We start from the raw sequence: 21331 nt of genomic DNA on the forward strand, positions 1-21331 counted from the left end.
ATTTTTTTGCTTATTACAAGCAAAAATATCTTGTTTTAATTTTTTTTTGCTTATTTTTGGAGTGGCCTTTTTTCCAGTGTGTTATGGTTTAGAGCTTTTATGGGACTGATTATGCGGGAAAAATCAGGATGGCGCCAAGAGATGGGCTATTTCCTTGTGACACTCCAACTTTCATAGCAGATAAAAAGCGTTTAAATAACAATTTGGCTTGATTTTTTTTTTTTTTTTTTTTGGTTGTCGTTGTTGACAGCGGCTTCTCCTGAAAGGACACATATTGTGGGGGTGGCATTTATATACAGCATTAAACACAGGCAACTGGCTCTGCAGCACAAACTCTTATCCGACAGTCACGCACTTCTGGAAGCACTTCTGCTCAATAAGTCAAATCATATGCCGTCATATTAATGCCTCTTTATTGAACAGGAGGGGGGAATTACACGTATATTTGCACGAATTCTGTACGTATAGTTTTCACTCAATGAAACTTTCACTCCTTGCATAAAGACCAGTCAGAAATTGGGGGGGGTGGGCGGTGGAGCCAATTGTCTTTTGTTGAGAAATGGCCAATCAGAATAAACTACGGACTGTGCATCGGAAGGTCCTAGGTTTAAACCCCACGATCACTCTGGATAAAGGCGTCTGCTAAATGTATTTGTTTATTGTTGTGATGTGTGTGTTTGGTCTTTTAGTCGTCGTTTGCCCAAGCATTGGATCGTTTTCTCTGGAGCATGGACGTTGGCGTATTGTCAACGGGTCACACTATGAGTACGGAACTAAAATCATCTTTACCTGTGACCCTGGTTACTACCGCTTGGGACCCGCCCACATCCAGTGCATGGCCAATGGCGTGTGGAGCTGGAGGAACGAGCGGCCACACTGTCAGAGTAAGACGTTACTCATGCTAATCAAGCACCGGCTTAACAAATGGCAGAAAAATAGCGTACAATTTCTGAGCATACAGTATGCATATGAAGCGTAACTGATGCCAATCCAGATTGTATATTAGGAATTTGTCAATCGGTTTTTCCACTGAGCTTACAGTGAGGGTTAACTGCAACTTAAAGCCTGTTGATCAAATGTGCAACCGATCTTCCTGTAACCCTGGTCTGTTGTTTCTGTGTCATTTTCTTCTTCCTTTCAAAGTCATTTCCTGCGGAGACCTGCCCACACCTGCCAACGGGCAGAAGATTGGGACTCAGACTACCTTCGGGGCAACAGCCATCTTTACGTGCGAGGCTGGGTACATGCTGGTGGGCTCGACTGTGAGAGAGTGCCTGTCATCTGGCCTTTGGAGCGGAACGGAGACACGATGCCTAGGTAGACACCTTCCCTCTTTTTCCACATTTACGACTTTTCCTCCAGACTCCAGTGCATGTGAAGAGAAGTAAAGAGAAGGTCCATGAAAAGGCTTTCAGTTGCTTTCTGCTTAATGCATGCAACAGAACGTGTGCTAAGATTTAATACACAGTAGTATATGTGTCCTTGAACCTGGTAAAAGCATCAGTTAAAACTCAAAATCACTGACTGAAACCTCCTATAAATAAACCACTGAATGTTTTCTAGCCAAAAAGTGATACCTTTTGTTTTGTTTTTTTTTTTTTTTGTTTGTTTGTTTTTTACCAGAAAGTAAATATCTTTTTAGAACTTCCTCTTTTGAAAGGCGAGTGTATTCTTGTTAAATCTTTCTGATATTCCAATAAAGCAAAATGCAGCCCCTTGGGAAGAAAAACGTAGTGTTCATTTTGCGGTTTCATCTCTTTAAATGCAACTGTTTCGAATAATAATAATAACAAATTATAAAAAAAAACTCTCTCTTTTTAATCTGTCATCCTGTCTCACCATGCAGGGGGTCACTGTGGGTTACCCGAGCAGATTGTGAATGGTCAGGTGATCGGGGAGAATTTTGGCTACAGGGACACGGTGGTATACCAGTGTGGCCCAGGCTTCCGGCTCATCGGGTCATCGGTTCGCATCTGCCAACAGGACCACAACTGGTCCGGACAACTGCCCATCTGTATCCGTGAGTGTGTTCTTATATCTAGTCCTACTACTACCACTGCTAACAGTGGATCAGTGTGTGTTGGAGTGTACTGTTGGGTCGGAGCTGTTGAGGTAATGATAAGGCATCATCCAGGCTCTGAATGTAAATGATCAGTGTGGACAGTATGTGCTGTTTTCCGGGAACCAGAACTCGTGCATCCGAGCTTGAAAGCATTCATCTTTGGGAATTTCACAAATGTCTGCATCAGCAACAGTAAATCAAGTAAGCGGTAGCCGTAAGCCACGCCAGCCGTCATTAGAAGTTTGTGTCGAAGTTATCAAAGTGTTCTCTATTTTTTTTCCGGGGCTGATGCAGGTGAAAAGCTGTCACTGCAGTGCACTCGGAGGCAGTGAAAAGCCTGCATCACGTCCCTGTGTCACGGCTGACTGAGGGGAAGTGCTTTGGCTCAGCGCTCTCCCACTTGGCATTTGGAGAACTCACTAATCTCTGGAAACAAAAGAGCCTTCCCCATCTCAAGGGGCATTTAAATTAATGATTTATTGTTGGCTCCAAAGCAGAGCGCTACAAAGAGCCCACACTCATCTCATTTATCCCCATCCAATCTCATCATACTCTCATCTTTCCCCCCAAAAACTTTGCCTGGCGAATCTAGAAGTGTTTATTTTCGGTTGCAGCACTCAGAAATTAGTTGATGGACCGTGTTGGGTCAATCTTCAAACATAGGTGGATTTTTTTTCTGATTTGTCAAATATATAAATATTTGTGTAGAGGAAAATTGCAGAACACCTGCCTAGAATTTTGACAGAAATATACCACGGCATGGAATCTGATAAGTCGTAATAAGAGGTGTTCATTCATTATATTATACTGTATACTATACTGTATATTATATATTATTATAATTTTTCTAGTAATTAACTCATTTTTTAAGCTCTTTTTTTTAATGAAGTAAAGCATGCAGTATCATTGTGGATAGTGTAGAGCTTTATGTGTGGAGATTAGAAGGAGTCTCCAGTGTCAGCCTAGTGGGAAAACCATCAGGACTTTTTAAACATTAAGTAAGACTAAAAATGATATAAACGTCTGAGGTCTCATTTAGTAAATATCGCTTTATTTAAAAAAAAAAAAAAAAAAAAAAGGGCTGACAAAACTGTGGTATATACTGTAAGTGGAATTACACACTTTAGGATGTGTTGTTTTTACAAAATAATCCATTTCTGATACAGTACAGTGGGGCAAAAAAGTTTTTAGTCAGCCACCAATTGTGCAAGTTCTCCCACTTAAAAAGATGAGAGAGGCCTATAATTTTATCATGGGTATAGCTCAACTATAAAAGACAAAATAAGATAAAAAAAATCCAGAAAATCACATTGTAGGTTTTTTTAAACAATTTATTTGCAAATTATGGTGAAAAATAATTTCTGGCTCTCACAGACCTGTAACTTCTTCTTTAACTCCTCTGTCCTCCACTGGTTAACTGTATTAATGGCATTTGTTATCAGTATAAAAGACACCTGTCCACAGCATCAAACAGTCACACCCTAAACTCCACTATGGCCAAGACCAAAGAGCTGTCAAAGGACACCAGAAATAAAATTGTAGACCTGCACCAGGCTAGGAAAACTGAATCTGCAATAAGGAAGCAGCTTGGTGTGAAGAAATCAACTTCTAATAAATCAACATTTATTAGAAAATGGAAGACATACAAGACCACTGATAATCTCCCCCGATCTGGGGCTCCATGCAAGATCTCACCCCACCTCAAAAAGATCACAAGGACTGTGAGCAAAAATCCCAGAACCACATTGGGGGACCTAGTGAATGACCTGCAGAGAGCTAGGACAAAAGTAACAAAGGCTACCATCAGTAACACAATGCGCCGCCAGGGACTCAAATCCTGCAGTGCCAGACGTGCCCCCCTGCTTAAGCCAGTACATGTCCAGGCCCGTCTGAAGTTTGCTAGAGAGCATTCGGATGATCCAGAAGAGGATTGTGAGAATGTCATATGGTCAGATGAAACAAACTCAACTTGTCGTGTTTGGAGGAGAAAGAATGCTGAGTTGCATCTAAAGAACACCATACCTACTGTGAAGCATGGAGGTGGAAACATCATGCTTTGGGGCTGTTTTTCTGCAAAGGGACCAGGACGACTGATCCGTGTAAAAGAAAGAATGAATGGGGCCATGTATTTATGAGATTTTGAGTGACAACCTCCTTCCATCAGCAAGGGCATTGAAGATGAAACGTGGCTGGGTCTTTCAGCATGACAATGATCCCAAACACACCGCCCGGGCAACGAAGAAGTGGCTTCGTAAGAAGCATTTCAAGGTCCTGGAGTGGCCTAGCCAGTCTCCAGATCTCAACCCTAAAGAAAATCTTTGGAGGGAGGTGAAAGTCCATGTTGCCCAGCGACAGCCCCAGAACATCACTGCTCTAGAGGAGATCTGTTTGGAGGAACGGGCCAAACTACCAGTAACAGTGCGTGAAAACCTTGTAAAGACTTACAGAAAACGTTTGACCTCTGTCATTGCCAACAAAGGGTATATAACAGAGTATTGAGATAAAATTTTGTTATTGACCAAATACTTATTTTCCACCATTATTTGAAAATAAATTATTTACAATGTGATTTTCTGGATTTTTTTATCTTATTTTGTTTCTCATAGCTGAGGTATACCTATGATGAAGATTACAGGCCTCGCTCATCTTTTTAAGTGGGAGAACTTGCACAATTAGTGGCTGACTAAATACTTTTTTGCCCCACTGTGGATAACACATCCATCTTATTTTTTTTTTAAGATAATTTTGCCCTAACAATACCGGTACATCCCATAATATTTAATTCCTTTCTTACTGGTTCCTTTGTGTTATGATATTATGATTGTGACATTTTGTCTGTAACAATCTGTTTCAGCCTATTCTGAGAAGTGGCACTTTTTCTTTTATAAAGAGCAAAATTCCACTCATTTTGCAAATACACTTCTAAGCCCCCAAGTAGAACATAGTCTTTAGGGCTTTTTTTTTTTTTTTTTTAAACAGAATGAGTAAGATTAAACATTTGAGTGCTCACATCGAGAAAGGATTCCTGATATGACCTTTCAGTAAATAGCTGCCTTTAGGGTATGAGTTTGGATATTAAAACTTGGGTGTAACGGTCTGGCCGATTTCGTTCCCAAATCATATATGCAGAGCAAAAATCGTTATCGGGTGCGGGAGAGAAAGCGGGATAGACAGAGCGAATATGAAAGAGCACAAGGGGTAGGCTGAGTTTTCAGCTATTTTAAAACAGCGATTCTGTCTGAAATTTCAGTCCGTGGAAGCTTTTCAAATGAAGAGAAAATTGCTTTCGTGCAAAAAGAAACAAATTACTTCTGTAATTATGCAAATGAACTATGGTTGTTTATGAGAGCGGGAGAGAGAAGCAGGAGTGATGAGGGGAGAAGAGCCTTCGAGAGGAATAAACACTCCCCTTGTGGAGTGAAACAGAAAAGACTCCATTCTCACACAGTATGAGCTCCTCTTCACCCATATTGGGGAAAATGAGAGGCTTGGTAATAACCACATTGTCACAATAAACATAGCTTTGGTATTTAGCAATTGCACCTAGGATGACGTAGGAAGATCAGATGTAGCATTAACGTGGCCGCCCGCGATGTTCAAGTGACAGAACGTTCAGTGCCCGTTTCGGATTGTTGAGCGAAATGAAACGTGTCTCGGATTAGCTCACTCTGTGTGCGCGTGAACACAAGGCTAATTAGCGCGTCAAGCCAACCTTAACATCAAAATGACATCTTGCCTGAAACCATGGCGCCACAGTTAACCAGCAGTGTGTATGAACAGCCCATTTGCCGTGTACACACCCACCAGCGCCATACAGTTAACCATTTGTTCAGCTTCACTCAGCAGCTCCCTATGGTTTTCACCCACTGGCAGGAAAATAGACAGTGATGAAGACATTTTGTACTTTCAGGATTTACAGTACTAGAGATGCCTGGTGCGGTGGTCATGCTTCCTAACAAAAATAACATCTGTATAGTCAAAGTGCTTTTAGTTTTACACGGTGGGTAAGGTCCCCTGTTCTACCTTTACATTAGTACTTGAGTTAAAGATGAATTTCTGATTTTTAAACACCTGCTACAGTACATAAATGAGCGGTTTGCGGAGAGAAGGCTAATCACACAACTTCGGCAGATGCCACACATCAGTGTACTATCATTAAGAAACAGCACGCCATGCAAAAATGTAGTGAAGTAGAAAGTACAGATGTTTGTTGTAGAATGTCATGAAGTAAAAATAAAAAAGTGTCCGATAACAAAACTATGGATACCTGAAAACTCCACATTAACGAAATAAATGAATTAGGTTCTTTTAAACAACTTGTTATACAATTGTTTGCATACTGTATGCAGCCATGTGCTGGTCTGCTGATTTATTTGTTTCGTTTCTTGTTTGTTTGTTTTTTTTGTGTTTTATAACAAAAGCAGTGTTTGATTAAAAAGATTAACTTGTTTTGAATCATTATGTTGTACTATATGTAATGTAGCTTATTTGTTTTAAGACTAGTTTGTGGACCCATAAATATATATTTATTGCATAAATATTTGCCCCTAGAATCTATACAAAACATCTCACTCGTGCAGGGGCAAAAAAAAAAACAATATAGTTTGCAAAAAAAAATGTAAAAATACAAATGAAAAAAGAAAATAAAATGTTATGATTCAATCATGTCGTAGTAAAAACTCTATTAGTTTTGGTAAAAAGGACATTAGTCAGAAAAGCAACCAGGCTCCTGATTAACCCCATCTCAGACAACGTCTCAAACACTATACAACGTGATTTGTCCTTTTTCTTTTTAAATAATAAAAAACAATCGCTTTGTTCTGCAGCCATCAGTTGCGGGCACCCAGGCAGCCCCATTTACGGACGCACCATAGGCAACGGCTTTAACCTGAACGATGTGGTGAGCTTCTCCTGCAACATGGGCTATGTAATGGAGGGCCCGGTGCGGGCTCAGTGCCAGGCCAATCGCCAGTGGAGCCAGCCACCACCAACGTGTAAAGGTGGGGAAAAAAGTTAAGTCTTCTATTCACACGGAGCTTTGGCTGAAGCACCACCTGCCAAAATACACTTCATTCTAGGTAAGGTAGAGCAGATCTTATTGCTGTGGCACTGTGGCGCCACATCGATGGTGCCACATTATACAATTTTGGTAAACAAAAAATAATAAAATGTAAAAAAATTGGCAGTATTTCTCTAATACATGACTCAGTGTTTATGGTCTGGAATACGGCAGACGTTCTGCCTTACAGAATGACACGGCATGTGCCACAGTGTTTGTGTTTGCATGAAGATGCACTGTTGCATGCGACTCACGTGTTTACTGAAAAACACGAACATTGGCATAGATCTGTTTTACAATTTTGCCCTTCAGTTTGTGCCTGTGCTATGGTTTTACACCTGATTCTAATCCAGGAAACACTAACAGAACTGTCTTTCGGTCATATACATGTATATTCCGCTGTCCATTTCGGTGTCGAACACTTAATATTATTAACTGCAAGGATTTAGTTAGAATAAAGATACTTGTTTACGTTTTCTGCCGAATAACACATGCACCTCTTGGACCGTTTTTTTCCCCCTCTTCCTTTCTCTCCCTCCCTTCTTCCGTGTGTTCAGTGGTCAACTGCTCTGATCCTGGGATCCCAGCCAACTCCATTAGGCAGAGCAAGATTGAGCATGGCAACTTCACCTTCGGCACCGTTGTCTTTTATGACTGTAACCCAGGCTACTACCTGTTTGGCTCCCCCATCCTTACCTGCCAGCCTACCGGCCAATGGGATAAGCCTCTTCCTGAATGCATTGGTAAGTTGCTGACGCGTTTGGCTCCTTGTCTGAAACACCAAAACTTGGCAGCAGCGCCGTGCTGTTAATTAGCGTCTCGTTCGTGTAATGGAGGCCGAAACAGTCGAGTGACCCTCTCCTGCTGCTTTAGATCAGTGCATTAATTGAGGGACAGGTGGAACACACACTTTTGTAGGCAGACTAATTAGCAATGCCAGGTTCGTGGCTGATCCTGGCTTATTGGGAGCACACCCCGTGAAACGCCAAAACATCCTCGAGCACTGTTCGGCTCAGTGAGGCGCTCCTGACGACAGCTGCAGCAAGAACGCTGTTTTAGCTCACAATCTACCCTGACAAGATTTCCTACTGTCACAGCCATCCTCTCATCCCGTAGACAAGGCTGTGCTCCAGACCTCGCTAATCTACAGTACAGTACGTCAGGGCTGCATGTTCACTCTTTGGTTGTGTGTTTGCCAGGGAATAATTTACACTGTTTTTTTTTTATCTGTTACTGGCTTTAATATACCTTATACAGAAAGCCGATCCCCTAATGTTAATCGAGACCGACTGATAAATCTATTGCCGAAACTGTATTGTAATAGTGGAGGAAGAAAAGAGGCATAATTGCCATGGAAACAAGCATGATGCAGTGCTGACAGATATTGCAGAATTAAATTAGTGTCTAATGTGTTTTAAAAAAATATTCTTGGACTCTAAGGAACACTTACTTTGATTTGAAAACTTTTTTTTTTTGTTTGTTTGGTTTTACTTTTAATCACATTATTACCGAGCAGATCTTACAGGCAGAGCAAATGACAAAGGAAGAAAGTACACAATCCGATGACGGCAGCGTTCCCCGAGCAAACTACATTAGCACATGTCTTGAGCTACGACTGAGCTGTAATTAAACACAAACTTAGTTTAAAATCCCTTTGTCGCATAATTAAATTTTGACATTGAATAATTTTTTTTTCCCCTCTGTGTGTGCATGTGTATTTGCGTGGGTGTTTTTTTTTTTTTTTTTTGACAGTGGTGGACTGCGGACACCCCGGATCTCCTCCCAATGGGATATTGAGTGGAGAGAAGTTCACTTTTGGCTCCACGGTGCGTTACTCGTGTACAGGAGGCCGGCAGCTAAAGGGCGAATCCTCTCGAACCTGCCAGCTCAATGGTCATTGGAGTGCACCGATGCCCTTCTGCTCAGGTATCACATACCCGCCCACCAACATGCACGCACACACATAGTGAGCGGTAGAGTCTAGCAGAGCCTTCAGCATGGAAGAACAGGAAGAGGTCTACTTTTTGACATTTGTTTATACCCACTCATAAAACTGTACTTAGATGATCAGATGATTGTTCCCTTTCCTTATGTGCGCATGACTGTTGAAATCATCTATGAAACGCCTGGTAGTGTCTTAAAATGGACAAATCCAGCAACGTTTTTAGACCTCGCTGAAAAGGAAATCACCCGTATCCATTTTTTAAAATTAGCTCCAAAGTAAGTTGCTGGCACTAAATCAAGGCAGATATGGAGCCAGCTGTGTGGGCATGGGTCTTCTGTAGCTCTGTGTGGGCGCACAAAGCATCCTTACATGCTTGAAGCGCAACAGCAGACATTAGTTCGAGCCCCGGTGCACTTCTGCAACCACGATTCAGGTTCTATCCTAGACAACTTCGGTTTTCCTGCTTCCTATCGTAGAAATCCGTGCAGACAGGCACAGTGTTACGCTGATAGATTTAAACATTACAGATGACCACCAAGCCTTTGGGAAGATACAGGAAGTGTTCGATTTGACTACTCGTTTTGACTTTTTTTTTTGTCTTAGGCTCGGCTCAGTGCTGTATTTTAATAAGGAATTGATCTGTCATTGGAAGCTTCTTTAAATCTGTACAGAGATCATAGGTCGCTTGTTTCAGAACATTAAAATCCATATATTCCCTGGTCAAACCATATAAGTATAAATATATGTAATAAAGGCAGCCAGGCTTTCATCGCAGTGTTATTAGGATTTAAGGACCTTCTTTGCCAAGGTTGATCGAGGTCTATACTCTTTCTGAGCCAGGATTTGAAGCAATACATCACATTGTCCTTGAGGATTTTCAAAAGGGGAATTAATTATAAAAGCATAAAGTACAATCCTGAAAACTATACCTGAGCTACTGACATTTACAATGCGTTCTATAGTACAGTACATAGCTGCATGATTCACCGAGCTTCACAGCTTTTTTTCCCCCGAAGACCTTGATAACGTGACAAGGCTGGGGCGCGTTCAGAATTACAGATGTAGACAAATTTGTTTGGTACCCTTCGCGAAAAATCATAACTTTAATAGGACCAAAGTAATTAGTGTGCATTTTTGTTTATTCCATATTTATTTATTTATTTATTTATTTTAATCAGGCTTTCAGTTTGTAATTCACCAAAACATATAAAAGACAAATAAGCATTGGCATGGGCATACTGTAAATACATGAGCTCATACCTGGTATTTTGTTGCATAACCTTTCCAGGCAATCAGTGCAAACAAGCAGTTTCTGAAACTCAGAGTGAGACTTCTGTAATCTGGCCCATTCCTTGTAAACAAACTCCTCCAGCTGTCTCAGGATTGAAGGGTACCTTCTTCTCCATTCCTGGTTGCATTTAGCATTTATGTTTTGAGTCATTATTCTGTTAAAGGACCCATGACTGAGACAAAGCTTTCTGACACTGGGTGGTATTTTTCACCGCAGAATGGCTTGATAGTCTTGAGATTTCATCGCGCCATGCACTGATTTAAGGCACCCAATGCCAGACAGAGGAGACCCGCCCCAAAAACACAGCCAAGTCCATGTTTCACAGGAGCTATAGTGGTGTTCGTATGACTAGACAACAAGCTTCGGTTTTGTCTCATCTGTCATTCATCTGTCAGGACATTCTTCCACAAGCATTATGGCATTTTAGTGAATTCTTATCTGCCGTTTTTCTGTTTTTCTTTCAACAGTGGAGTACGCTTGGCTTGTTTGTTTTTTTCGTCGAACCCACTGTTGAAGATCAGCTTGTGTATCATTTTGTTTTCCTTGGTTCTTGGTTTTCCTTGGTTCATACAATCCCATGGGTCTTAAACTTCTTAATAATATTTGCTGTAACTGTAGTCACAGGAACGCCATGCTTTATTCTGCATTCTTTAACATGCTTGTCTGTTATTATCGTCCTGATCTCCTTAGACAAGGACTCTGTCCTGTGCTCTCTCTGCTCCATGTTAAGTCTGGTATAATCCATGAAAAAAAAAATCAATTTGTCAGACCACATTCAGACATTTCAATCAGACATTTTTCCATTGCTCAGAAGTCCACTTTTTATGCTTTCTATTGAATTGAATTTTTTTTTTTTTGATTACTCTTATTAACAAGTGGTTTTCTTATGGCCAAACAGCCATTGAGGTCCAATACAATGAGTTTTACACATTGCGGAATGCGAAATGTGAAAAATGCCATGTGAAAGTAAGCACTTTGAAACATAGAGTAGATGTGATTTACAGTATACTCTCACTTTTTTTACCAAGTGTTCCCCTACGTGATCTCCAATCACAGCCATTTATTTAATTTGTGTTTGATTTTCTGACTGCATTTTTTCTATGATATTGACGGTTCAGCACCTGAATCGTAAATAATAAAAAAAAAAAGAAAACAAAAAAAGGGTTTTGCATAAAAATCAAAAGGAATGAGTGTGAAAAAATTTACCAGAACAACTCTGGTATATTCTCCAGCATGCTCAGTAAAACCTACCAGCTGTTTTAGTTATAAAACTTTCTTTCAGCTGTTCCCGTCAAGGTCTCCACAGCGGACCATTCAATCCACACACAACTTTGGCACAGGTTTTACAATGAATGCCATCCCTGATGCAACACTCCTATTTTATCCGGGCTTGGGACTGGCAATGCATGCAGCGGCCGAGTAGTATAGGGTGTGATCTAAACCGCGTCCTCAGATCGCAAAACCAACAACCTAGAGTAGGTTTACTTATAAAACTGCGCAAATCTGTATCTAAGACTACTAATTATTTTTAAGCCAAAAGTTTTCACATCAAATATCGACCATTTTTATTATTTACTTTATTACTTTTATTAAATCATCTTTGTAGAAGTTTCTTTTATGTGGATACTGTATGTTTTCAAACACATGTTTTTATTATGTTTGCTTATGGTGTTTTTTCGTTCTAGAGAATAAACTGTATGTACTGTTACTGTACTGGTACTGGTTACATTTACAGTATGGCATTTAGCATTCACCCTTATCCAGAATGACTTCCTCATTATACATCTGACCAGTTGAGGGTTAAGGGCCTTGATCAAGGGCCCAACAGAGGCAACTTAGGGGTAGGATTGGTGGGGTTTGAACCTGAAACCTTCCGATAAGTAGTCCAATGCCTTAACCACTGAGCTACACCTGTACATAATCAAACAAATAAACAAACAAATGCATACATATATAACCTTACATTTTTTTATGATTTAAAAATATATATATTTGTGCAACATCAAATCATGGAATCATTTGTAATGAAAAACTATTGTATTAATCAAGAAAAAAATGCAGAGTAAGAACAATTTTGCTAGTGATGTCGGAATTTCAATCCCCACTGGGTATCTATCTAAATGGCAACAACAGTTTTGATTAGAACGTTTGTAAATTGTGAGCATGAATTTAAATAACTGAAATCTTATTTAATGAACTGAATTAACTGTGCACCAGACCCAATAAAGAAGTCTACATTCAGTAGTTGTATGTTTATCTACATTTAGCAGGCCGCAAGACTTGCTTTGTAGTCTCGATCAGGAGCATATGCTCATGTGAGATCAATAAACCAGGGTCTTACTGTTTAATACAGTCAAGCTTAACCCTGTTAGCGAGAAGTTAGCACTGCAAAAACACATTTTTAATATGCACTGCTTATTTACCGTAAGTGCTTGGTGAGGAGGCGTCTAAGCCATGCTTTTTGGATGTATGTACTGAGAAATAGCCTTTGAGTTGCCTTTTTTTTTTCCTCCGAAATGTTCTAGCTCTGTTTGAAAAAGATAGCAAAAGACTCGGGGGTGTACTGTCAAGATTTGACCGTTAGCTTCGTAGCTCTGCCGAGGCCTATACCGCACGCTTCTCTCCCCACCCCCTCTTCTATTCCCTCAATAGCACCAATAACGTTTCTATTACGGCTCTATTCTTCTAGGTTAGATTGTGGTCGCAGACACAGAATCACCCGATCACCACTCGTTCCTTAGACCTTCATTAAGTGTCTGTGACCCATAAAAGGAAAAAAATGCAGACGGGGCTCATCCCAGTCCCTCCCAATCCCCCAAAGGGCCCTGTGACCCAGAAACAGACCGGGGAAGTGACAGAGAGACGGAGAGAAAGACAAATCAATAGTCTACTCTCTGATTCGCTTTCTTTTGTCTTCTTCCTTCTTTTCTGTTTGTGTCCTGGGGGTTCCTTGAGTTCCCACTGTGCCCCCTTAGTACCATGTTGTTGTTTTTTTCCTTTCTGCCTGACTCAGGACAGCTTCCTTTTCCTGTGTGGATTCATATGCACATACACACACGCACAAAATCAGGCTTGCTACAGTATGTCTGTATAGTGCATAAAGGCATACCTGCTGTGTGACTGCGTGGCCATGAGTTATGTGTGTGTGTAATCCATGAAGGCATTCAGCTGTGTCTGTAGGTAATTATTAACAAAGCCATTATGAGCATTTGATTACGTGAACAGCTTACTCTAATTGCTTCCACCCAGCCACAGGTCTCAGCATACAGCATCCCTTCTCTCGCAACACAATGCACTGACAGCCTGAGCTGACCCTCTCCACTTCTCCTTCCAGTCATTTACACTGTGCCCCGAGCAGCCAGAATCCCAATTAGCAGCACACCGGCAGGGCTCTGAGTCTGTATCCAGCTGGTGGGAGAATCATCTTCACTTTCACCCCACTCGCACCTCAACAACCTTTGGCCCAATTAGAGCAGCTGCAAACTCGGCGGAGAATTATTACTAAGCTGAGAAAAAGAGAGAGTTCCCAAATCACTGTGCTACGGGTCTTTATAGGTATCTAGCAAAATACTCACACGTAGCATTAACAAGTGTATTATACTGTAGGTTAGTGTTGCTAGAACCAGAAAATAGAAAAAGTTATCCATTCTGACCTCACGGTACAGTCCTTAATGGAGTATCATTCGGAAAATAAATAATGATGGGGCGATTGTTGATAATTTTTCTAAAACAGAACGTGCCAAAGTGATTTTTCTCTCCCCATCATTTTATTTATTTATTTTTTTTACATAAAGTTAAACTTTGTGCAAGTTTATAAGAACCTCAATAAAAAAAAAAGATTTTAAATCTTTTGCAATGTCATTTCTAGTCTAGCTATAATTCACTAACTGTATTTTTTTAAAGTCACTTGCTCAGGACAGTTTGGATGCACTACTCCAGAGAGAACAGTTCAGAGATTTTGTTGGTTATACTATGCAAGAATAGACTTTGCAACATTCTATGCATGCAAATTAAACTTTTTCCTTCACGCCGCGTTGAGTTTTATCCCAACCCCAATGCTACTTCCTACAGATAGTGTTTTGACACTCATGATATAGCGTTTTAGTCAAAAGTCTGGACACACCTTCTAATTCAGTCCTTTTTATTTGTGATTTATTTTCGAAATACTGAGACGTGTAACTGTGTGTCTTCAGCATAGCAGTGGAAACCAATAGCATGAAGATAAATACTGGAGATTTCAAAATTATGTATAACACATATGGAACTATACAATTAAGTAACAACAACAACAGTCATTTGTTATTTTAAGACATGAAGGTCAACGTTTCTGGCGTAGTTTTTGAATAAACAGTATTGTGTTAAGTTTGCAAAAACCGATCAAGCACTATGATGAGACTGGCTCTCATGAAGACCTTCCCAGGAAAGCAAGAACAAAACTGACATCTGCTGTAAAGGAGAAGTTCATTTAGAGTCACCAGCCTCAGAAATCACCAATTAACAAACAGCACCTCAGATTAGAGCCGTTATGAAGCTTTACAGAGCAGAAGTAGGAGATACATCTCAATATCAACTGTACAAAGGACATTATTATGGATTTTGGATTGTTTTACAGTGTAGATAGAAATAAAAATCAGGATCATGGAATTACAAGGTGTATCTAAACTTTTGACTGGTACTGTATAACTGAGATCTTGGAGAAATACCAGAAACTCTGTGAGCCATAATTACACATAAACTCATTTTTTATGTGTCTTTGCACAAAAATATACATCCATCTTTGCAGAAGTATTAATCAATCTTAACAACGCTCAACTATTCACATTCACACAGCGGAATTAGTGGTAAGAGTTTTTCTGTATAATAAATGGAATGGCTTGTAATCTGTTTTTTAATGCTTAGTGCAATTAAGTTTTGGTTATTTGGTCAAATATGACAGTATCAGTGTACACTGTATATACATATATACACACATACAAATATATGTATATACATATACACTGGAGATCAAAATTAGAGAACAATTTATAAACAATTAAACAATTCTGAAATAATGTCATCTTCACTGCTCAACAGTTGAAGGAGTTTTAGTCCTGTCTATACCATGCTATCATAACACCTTTTCCACAAAATAACTAAGGCATTTCAACAAAAAAACATTAATTTGCATAAAACACGTTGATCAAAATTAGAGAACACTTTCAGATACCTCCCAGTTATTGGTGTTAATCTGGCACATGGTGCTAATTTTCTTGATTACCTGTCAACCCCTATTTAACTGGCAGCCTAACTTCCAGTTTCACAGATTTTGCAAGATGGTGGGTCGTTCTAAAATGACTGAAAGCCTCCGGCAGCAGGTTGTCCAAATGGCCAAAGGGATGACCCTATCAGCCATAGCAAGACAAATTGGTCGTTCAAAATCTGTAATTTCAAGAATATTGGATCTTTACAACATCACAAACTCATTTAAGTCCCCCAATAAGGCTGGTCGTCCACGGAAGACAAACTGGAGAAAGACTGAACCCAAAGTGTGTAAAGAAGTCAGTGAAAATTGAAGGAGAAAGTGTCATGGTTTGGGGCATGTTTTCTGCAGCATGAGTTGGGCCTCTTATACAGCTACATGGCAGAGTGAATGCAAATGTTTATCAGAACCTTCTTCAACAACATATAGTTCCTTCCCTTCGTTCATCACCCAATCAGCCCGCAGTGTTCATGCAGGACAATGCTCCATGTCGCACAGCAAAACAGGTAAAGCAGTTCCCTAAAACTGAAAACATTGAAATAATGACATGGCCTGTCCAGAGTCCTGATCTCAACCCAAAAGAGAACCTCTGGAAAATCTTTGCAGACAAAGTTATGGCCAAGAAACCCACTATAGTCACCGAACAGTGGAGGAGACGGGAAGAAAAGTGGACCAAAGTCACACCAGAGCAGCGTGAGAGACTAGTGTTGTCCTGTGGCTGCAGATGTGCTGAAGTCATTCAGAGCAGAGGCCTGTACACCTCCTACTAATTGCTGACTGTTGTAACCTTCAGAAAATTTTGTTGTAATCTTTTTCCATGCTACAGTCATTGTTGTACTCTAACTTTTAATCAGTGTGTTTTCTGCAAAATAATGTTTTTTGTTGAAATGCCTTGGTTATTTTGTGGAAAAGGTGTTCTGGTAGCATGGTATAGACAGGACAAAAACTCCTTTAACTGTTGAGCAGTAAAGATGACAGTATTTCAGAATTGTTCAATTGTTTATAAATTGTTCTCTAATTTTGATCTCCAGTGTATATACAGTACATACATACTGTATACATACATACATACACATATACGAACAATGTGAACAGTGGAGCAGCAGTGAATAAGAGCAGCTAGTCTAAATAACAGCTACACACGTCTTTAAAGTGAGCTAAGATCCAAGATTGAAAAACAGACTTAGGAATGGGATTGTCCAGTTTTAAGGTTTTTTGCATATTTCTCATAGCACCTGCTGCTTTAAAAACCAAACTGAAAGCAGCTCCCTTTTCTTCTCGATACCGTCTTTGCTAACATTCTTGTATGAGGCGCCGTATAGGGCTTAAATCAAACTTCACTCATGCACACACATATGAAACACTTGCATACACATATATGAAACACTCACACATACATATATACTACTAACTGCTCAAACAACTACATATGAAATGCGCGCACACACACATACATACTTTCTGTGCGTGCACATACATACATACTTTACGCGCACATACATACAAACTTTCCACGCACATACATAAATACTTTCCACACACGCACACACACACACACATACATACTTTCCGTGCACGCGCACAAAGCGAACTTAAATTCAAATTCAAATTTATTTGTCACATACACAGTCATACACAGTACAATATGCAGTGAAATGCTTGTACGACTGCCAGTGACCTTAAAAAGAAAATAAAAAAAATATATAAAAAGAAATAAATATTAATAAAAAAGAAATACGAAAGAAAAAAAATTCGGAAATAAATTCGTAACTGTAGCGGTGTAGGGACCGAGTGAACAACGGATCTTCAGTTTAGCGGAAAAGGGAATGGATAATTTCCTATAAGTCATTATATATCGCTGGAGTGTGAAAAAAATTAACTCGAAAAATAATTTATATTTTTACTATAATTATTATCGAGGACATATTATAAATAGGACACAATAATTTACATTTTAATTTAATTAAGAAACCATTCGTATTATATAGGCTAGTAATCTGTAAAAATTAATAAATAAATAATTAAAACATTATATATTTTCTTATGGTATCAGTTTTTGTTTCAATAAATATTCTATATTTAATGTCCGTAGCGTGAAATTTCCACAGCAGCAGCGACAGGTATCCGAGGTGCTTGTGTTACCATGGTAACGCAAGGAAGAAGTGATGTTGCATGGTGTTCTGAATGGTGGAATTTTGTAGAGTGAAGTTCCTTTATCAGACATTTCCTGCGCAGGGAGTAGGGTGTAGGGTGTAGGGTGTAGTAATTTCAATGTATACTGTATGAAGCGTTTCTTAAATAGACCGTTAATAGACAGTTTAGAAGACAACGAGTGATTTATTTATCACTACAAAAGTGGGTGATATGGAGGGTCGGAACAATGTTTGAATTTCCGATTCAGAGTCCCGTGGGATTCCGATGAGTTAGTTATTGTTCATATTAGCGAAGGCGAGGAAACACATTTCACAAAGCAGTATTTGTTTCTGTTGTAGGATCCGACATATTAGCCACAGATTCCGTGCTTCAATTTTCTTTTTGAAAATCATCACCTGCGTTTTCTGCCGCTGAAATATTCAGACATTTTGTGGACAGTTCTGAATACGCCATGTGATTGAGCAGTGATGATCATTATACTGTCCTACTCCGTCTTTAAAAACTGTCCAACAGCAGGCTGTTTAAAAACCAGTACTACCATTCAGGGAGAATGAAGCGACAAGTCCGTCTACACTGAAATGCCTTCCTTTTACACTGAAATGCCTTCCGGTTACACTGAAATGCCTTCCGGTTACACTGAGAATCTCATAGGTGAATGTGCGAGAAGAGTTTGTACAGTATGTGTGTGTGCGGAAAGTATGTATGTGTGTGTGTGCGCGGAAAGTATGTATGTGTGTGTGTGTATGCGAAAAGTATGTATGTGTGTGTGTGTGTGTGTGTGTGTGCGCGGAAAGTATGAATGTATGTGCGCGGAAAGTATGTATGTATGTGCGCGCGCATTTCATAAGTAGTTGTTTGAGCAGTTAGTAGTGTATACAGTATGTATGTGTGAGTGTTTCATATATGTGTATGCAAGTGTTTCATATGTATGTGCATGAGTGAAGTTTGATTTAAGCCCTATACGGCGCCTCATATTCTTGGGACCCATGGTGCTGTCTTCACTAAATCTCTCCCAAAAATATATGTAAACTCGCTCCGTCTGGCTTTCTACTGCGGATAGCGACAAGTCCGTCTACACTGAAATGCCTTCCTTTTACACTGAAATGCCTTCCGGTTACACTGAAATGCCTTCCGGTTACACTGAGAATCTCATAGGTGAATGTGCGAGAAGAGTTTGTACAGTATGTGTGTGTGCGGAAAGTATGTATGTGTGTGTGTGCGCGGAAAGTATGTATGTGTGTGTGTGTATGCGAAAAGTATGTATGTGTGTGTGTGTGTGTGTGTGTGTGCGCGGAAAGTATGAATGTATGTGCGCGGAAAGTATGTATGTATGTGCGCGCGCATTTCATAAGTAGTTGTTTGAGCAGTTAGTAGTGTATACAGTATGTATGTGTGAGTGTTTCATATATGTGTATGCAAGTGTTTCATATGTATGTGCATGAGTGAAGTTTGATTTAAGCCCTATACGGCGCCTCATATTCTTGGGACCCATGGTGCTGTCTTCACTAAATCTCTCCCAAAAATATATGTAAACTCGCTCCGTCTGGCTTTCTACTGACGCAGAAACAGTTTAGGTTCGCCTCGACTTCGCCTTTATAACTTAAACAGTTTAGGTTCGCCTCGATCTGATTCGTTCGCTTGTATGCCCAAAGTGCTTTGCATGCCGAGGCAAATTTCTTGCAAAATGACAGTTCTTAAGGAGAAAATTCTTAAGGCGGGGCGTTCAGATCAGTATGTCGAGATACCGCTGTATAATGTCTATTCTTTTACAAACTGTACATTTGAAGAGATCCATCAAACAAACACACACTTCTCACACATTTCTGACATCTTTCAGTGTGTTGAAGATACTGTTTGTTGTCTCTAGCACTACAGGAGTTAAACTCAAGAACGCATTCTATAATACAGTACTGTAACACACACACACCCACACATTTGGCTTACTCTTCTCGTGACACAATTAACACGGCCCACAATTAAAATTAGTGTTGTCACAAAATGGGTCTCATGTAACTTGCGAGAGATTTTATAATTTATCATTTTTCAATTTAGAATTTCACTTCTACACTTTTTTTATTTTAATTTTTTATATAAATTACATTTTGACATTTTTTCAGTATATCATTATAGTTTTTACATAATATTGTATCATTTATAAATTAATATTAGTTATAGTATTCATACTATACTAAAAGTCTATTGTAATATTAGTTATTATCCCTGTAGGGTATAACATGGTAAGCTGGAGCTATGGAGTAAAACTCAATTTTGATGATCTGCAGCATATTTAGGACAGATGTGTTTAAACTCACTTCCTTATCAGGTTCTCTAAGAGCAGAAAAGGACAGGGACAGTTTGTAACATTTGGCCTGCACTAAAGAAGCATTTTGGCAGCCTTTAAATCTACATCTTGCATTTTTATCTTGAACATTAACTTTTCAGAGCAAGAAGTCAGAATTCACAGAGACTGATATTTGATCATTTTTCTCTCCAGTACTAAGGATTCACAGCATGACTTTTTTTTTTTTTTTTTTTAACTGGACAGCCTCAAATGAGCTGTCTATTTGCAGAAAATTCTGACTCATCCTTAACACCTACAGATACATTTCTGTTCTTGCTCCTATGCCTTCAACCAAATTGCCAAATGAAGATGGGGGAAAATAAGGTTCCCTGCTTGAGATTCGTTGCTTCTCCTTTTTTTGGCTCTTTTCCTCTAAAAATAGCGTCATTACCAAAAGTGGGTCATAATGTGCTACATTTATTCAGTTAAATTTACTTAAGCACCTTTTTTAAAATAAATTGTACCTGAAAAAGGAGGGTTATTTGGGGGGTTCCTTTCACACTCCAGCAAACTTGTTGGCACAAAAAAAAAAAAAGCGTTTGTACCTTGTATCGTTTCGAGTATGCCCTGCTTGTTTGAGTTTATTTGGCTTTCCTTTGCCCATCACACGGTGACATCTCTGTGGAGTTATGATGAGGGCACACATTACAAGACTCTGTTGTATAACCAATCAAGCATCGTCATTCTAAGGTCAAAGATGACAGAGACGGATACGGATGAACCAGTGATAATATGGTTGCAAGGCAATTGTATTTTTTTCCTTCTGCCTGTCCACCATAATCGCTATATAATGCAGAGTCAGTTTTGTGTTCGAGTCAAACCAGGACTGTTGATTGTGCAGAAAAATAGAACACAGTTCTCAGAGTAAAAACTCCCTTTATTTCTCTATATAATCCCCTGCTATACTAATATAGTTCAAGTCCTTTACGTGGCTAAAAGTCTCATCACCGCACTGTGCCTTAAATCGCTGGTAAATGTCAAACGGTTTCACACTATCATTCACAAGAAATTTCATCACAAGTCCCACATTGACTCGAACGCCCCCTTGTATATGTTGTCAGTCATTTTCATAATGGCGGCACAGTGGCTTAATGGGTTCGTTTCCCGTGTTGGGTCTGTGTGCATTAAGTTTGCATGTTCTCCCCCTGTGCTTGGTGGGTTTCCTCTAGTTCTTAGGGTTTCCTCCCACAGTCCAAAAACATGCGGATTAGGCTAATTGGCGTTCCCAAACTGTCAACAC

General features: G+C 39.6%; 1 protein-coding gene across 1 annotated transcript in view; it reads left to right on the forward strand.

Annotated features, from left to right (window-relative positions):
• csmd3b (CUB and Sushi multiple domains 3b) overlaps window positions 1-21331 on the forward strand; it is a 553034-nt gene that overhangs the window by 491993 nt on the left and 39710 nt on the right. Inside the window, exons 51-56 of the mRNA XM_053491539.1 lie at window positions 690-884; window positions 1144-1317; window positions 1847-2020; window positions 6889-7062; window positions 7679-7864; window positions 8874-9047. Of these exons, the coding sequence (XP_053347514.1) occupies window positions 690-884; window positions 1144-1317; window positions 1847-2020; window positions 6889-7062; window positions 7679-7864; window positions 8874-9047 (1077 nt within the window). The remainder of the gene's footprint in view (window positions 1-689; window positions 885-1143; window positions 1318-1846; window positions 2021-6888; window positions 7063-7678; window positions 7865-8873; window positions 9048-21331) is intronic.

This window comes from Clarias gariepinus, chromosome 3 (assembly GCF_024256425.1).
Source record: "Clarias gariepinus isolate MV-2021 ecotype Netherlands chromosome 3, CGAR_prim_01v2, whole genome shotgun sequence".
Taxonomy (NCBI): Eukaryota; Metazoa; Chordata; class Actinopteri; order Siluriformes; family Clariidae; genus Clarias; species Clarias gariepinus.